Below are 2,894 nucleotides of genomic sequence, written 5' to 3' on the forward strand. Positions count from 1 at the left end.
GAGTGAGTATATTATGATACAAAATATTCTGCCACTTTTTAATATTAAGAATAAAGAATATTTTAATCTGGGAAGCAGGTGGGCCTTCCTACAGTATGTATGTATTTCACTAAAAAGGACTGATTCTCTTTTTGTTTCTTTGTGTTATTAGGATACAGAATGAATTTCAAATTCCTCTAAGTCCTGAGAGTGGTTCTGAAGTGGTCGACTTGCCTTTCAGTACTACTGGAATTGCTCCAAATGTTTCTAAAATACCAGAATTTTTTTCTTCTCCTTATGATCAACTGTTTGATAATTTAACACAAAATCTTCTCAATGGCTTCATTGCCCTTATTTGTATTTTAGGCCTGGTGGGAAATGGAATGACAATTTATCTCCTGGCCTTTTCCATTAAGAAGAATCATTTCACCACTTTCATCCTGAATCTCTCCATCGCAGATTTTGGAGTCATCACATCCCTCATTACTGCAGCTATATTTATGACAATGTTTACTCTGAATCACCAAACATACGTTATCAATGCCTTTTTCTTCTTACTTTTTGAGTTCTTTTTCTTCACTTATTCTGCCAGCCAGTTTCTGCTGACGGCCATCAGCCTGGACAGGTGTGTGGCGGTTCACTTCCCACTCTGGCATCGCTGCCATCGTCCTCCATATTTATCCAGACTTGTTTGTGGCCTCATCTGGATCCTCTCTTTCTTGCTCTCTGCGGTGCACTTCATTCTCCACCAGACCAGAACCTATGGAAGTTCACCTTTGTTTTACCAGCTGATTGTGAATGGTTTACTTTGTACGCCTCTCATGGTTGTGTCTTCTGTGACTCTCTGGATTTATATAAGGTCTAAAATGCAACGCAATCAAAGGAAACTTCTGATCACCATCTTTCTGGCTCTCCTCTTCTTCCTCCTGTTTTCTCTCCCAATGAATGTCTTTTATGTCCTTAAATATTTTGTTTCCTATAATCCCCTCCTCCTGACCATTGGAGTAGGATGTGGCACTCTCAACAGCAGCATCAACCCTCTTCTTTATTTCTTAATGGGGAGGAAGAAGAGGGGAAAGGATCAGTCCAGAGCAGCTTACAAGGTTGCTCTGCAAAGAGTCTTCAAGGATGAGAAGGGAAGCACGGAAGAGCAGGAAACCATGAGTGAAAGCCAATTGTGAAGAGTTATATATATAAGTATATATATATATTTAGTAAATATATATACTAAATATACTAAATATATATAGCTTCTGTAATAATGTCATGTTCATGGAGTGTATATTGGAGGCAGCTACCCTTTGAGAGCTGTATGCAATGAAATTTCATTTTAATCTATGCCGATTAATGTACATTCAAAGTGTCAATAAAGTTATTATATTCTGTCCTGTCCTGTCCTGTCCTGTCCTGTCCTGTCCTGTCCTGACCTATCCTATCCTATCCTATCCTATCCTATCCTATCCTATCCTATCCTATCCTATCCTATCCTATCCTATCCTATCCTATCCTATCCTATTATTAATAGTTAGCCTCCCCTCCTGCCAGTCCTTTAGGGTGATTTCAATTCCTTATTTTTACCTGGCACCAACCTCACCTGGCAAAATTCTGTTACAGAAGAACCTTAGTAATCTTTTCATTTCATTCGCAAACCACTTCTGGGTTTTTATTCTTAATTTTGTTTGGCTATTTTTGGAATAGAAGGATTTTTTAAGGATTTGTATGTGAGGGTATGGGCGTGGGTGTCGAAAGAGATAGTTAGATAGATAGATAGATAGATAGATAGATAGATAGATAGATAGATAGATAGATAGATAGATAGATAGATAGTAATTACAGACAGACAGACAGACAGATAGATAGAGGCATACAGTGGTACCTTGGCATTCAACTGCTTTGAAACTCATCAAGTTTGTTGCTCAGTACATTTTGAGGCAAAACCTTTGTCCCAGTACTCATCATTTGTTTGCTACTCAATTCACAAGCTAGAACCTGTTGGTGTTGGCTGTCTTGTGACTAATATATTATCCCTTATAGCAAACATTTGTTTTGAGCAATCATTGCACCCAGCGGTGGGATTCAAATAATTTAACAACCGGTTCTCTGCCCTAATGATTTCTTCTAACAACCAGTTCACCAAACTGTTCAGAAAGTTAACAACCGGTTCTCCTGAAGTGGTGCGAACTGGCTGAATCCCACCTCTGACTGCACCTCTTGGAGCCAATCAGCGATGAGTAACATAGTACCACAGTATAGATGTAGATGATACAGATAATAGATGATAGGTAGATAAATGATAGATAGATAGATAGATAGATAGATAGATAGATAGATAGATAGATAGATAGATAGATAGATAGATGTTGACAGATGATAGATAGGGATGGATAGATAGATAGATAGATAGAATAATAGATAGATAGATAGATAGATAGATAGATGATATCGATAATAATGATAGACAGACAGATGATAAATAGATAGAAAAATATAGATGGTATAGACATATAGATATAGTTGTAGATGATAGATACAGAGATAAAAATAGAGATAGAGATGATAGAGGTAGACATATAGATGTAGCTATAGATACTGTAGTTAGATATAGATATCTTTTCAAAATATTTTTGCATTTTATGTATTTTATCATTGTTCAGCTTTTGTTTGCATTCTAGTCTTTTTATTCTGGTCTATGACCAAAGTCAATATTTAACTTGATTTGTGTTACGGAATTGGACACCTGTTTGCAGGAGGGAAGGCCTCTTTCTCAAGGAGCTAAAAGGCAAATCAGCCTTGAGTTGTTGGTGTGCAGAAAGAGGCTGAGAAGGGATCCTCTCTAAAACCTGCAGAAGGTTTATCTGATAGAGATGCAGAGTGTGCTTTAGTCTGGCAAGATTCCTGTCTATATGCAAAGCAAT

The 2,894-nt window shown here is 37.3% G+C and overlaps 1 protein-coding gene across 1 annotated transcript in view; it reads left to right on the plus strand.

Moving 5' to 3' along the window:
• LOC131196080 (proto-oncogene Mas-like) overlaps positions 1-2,894 on the plus strand; it is a 5,740-nt gene extending 2,846 nt beyond the window's left edge. The window contains exons 3-4 of the mRNA XM_058178507.1: positions 1-2; positions 152-2,894. The exon at positions 1-2 is cut by the window's left edge and continues 68 nt beyond it. Coding sequence (XP_058034490.1) covers positions 1-2; positions 152-1,160 — 1,011 coding nt within the window. The 3' untranslated portion in view covers positions 1,161-2,894. The remainder of the gene's footprint in view (positions 3-151) is intronic.

This window comes from Ahaetulla prasina, chromosome 3 (genome assembly GCF_028640845.1).
Source record: "Ahaetulla prasina isolate Xishuangbanna chromosome 3, ASM2864084v1, whole genome shotgun sequence".
Lineage (NCBI taxonomy): Eukaryota > Metazoa > Chordata > Lepidosauria > Squamata > Colubridae > Ahaetulla > Ahaetulla prasina.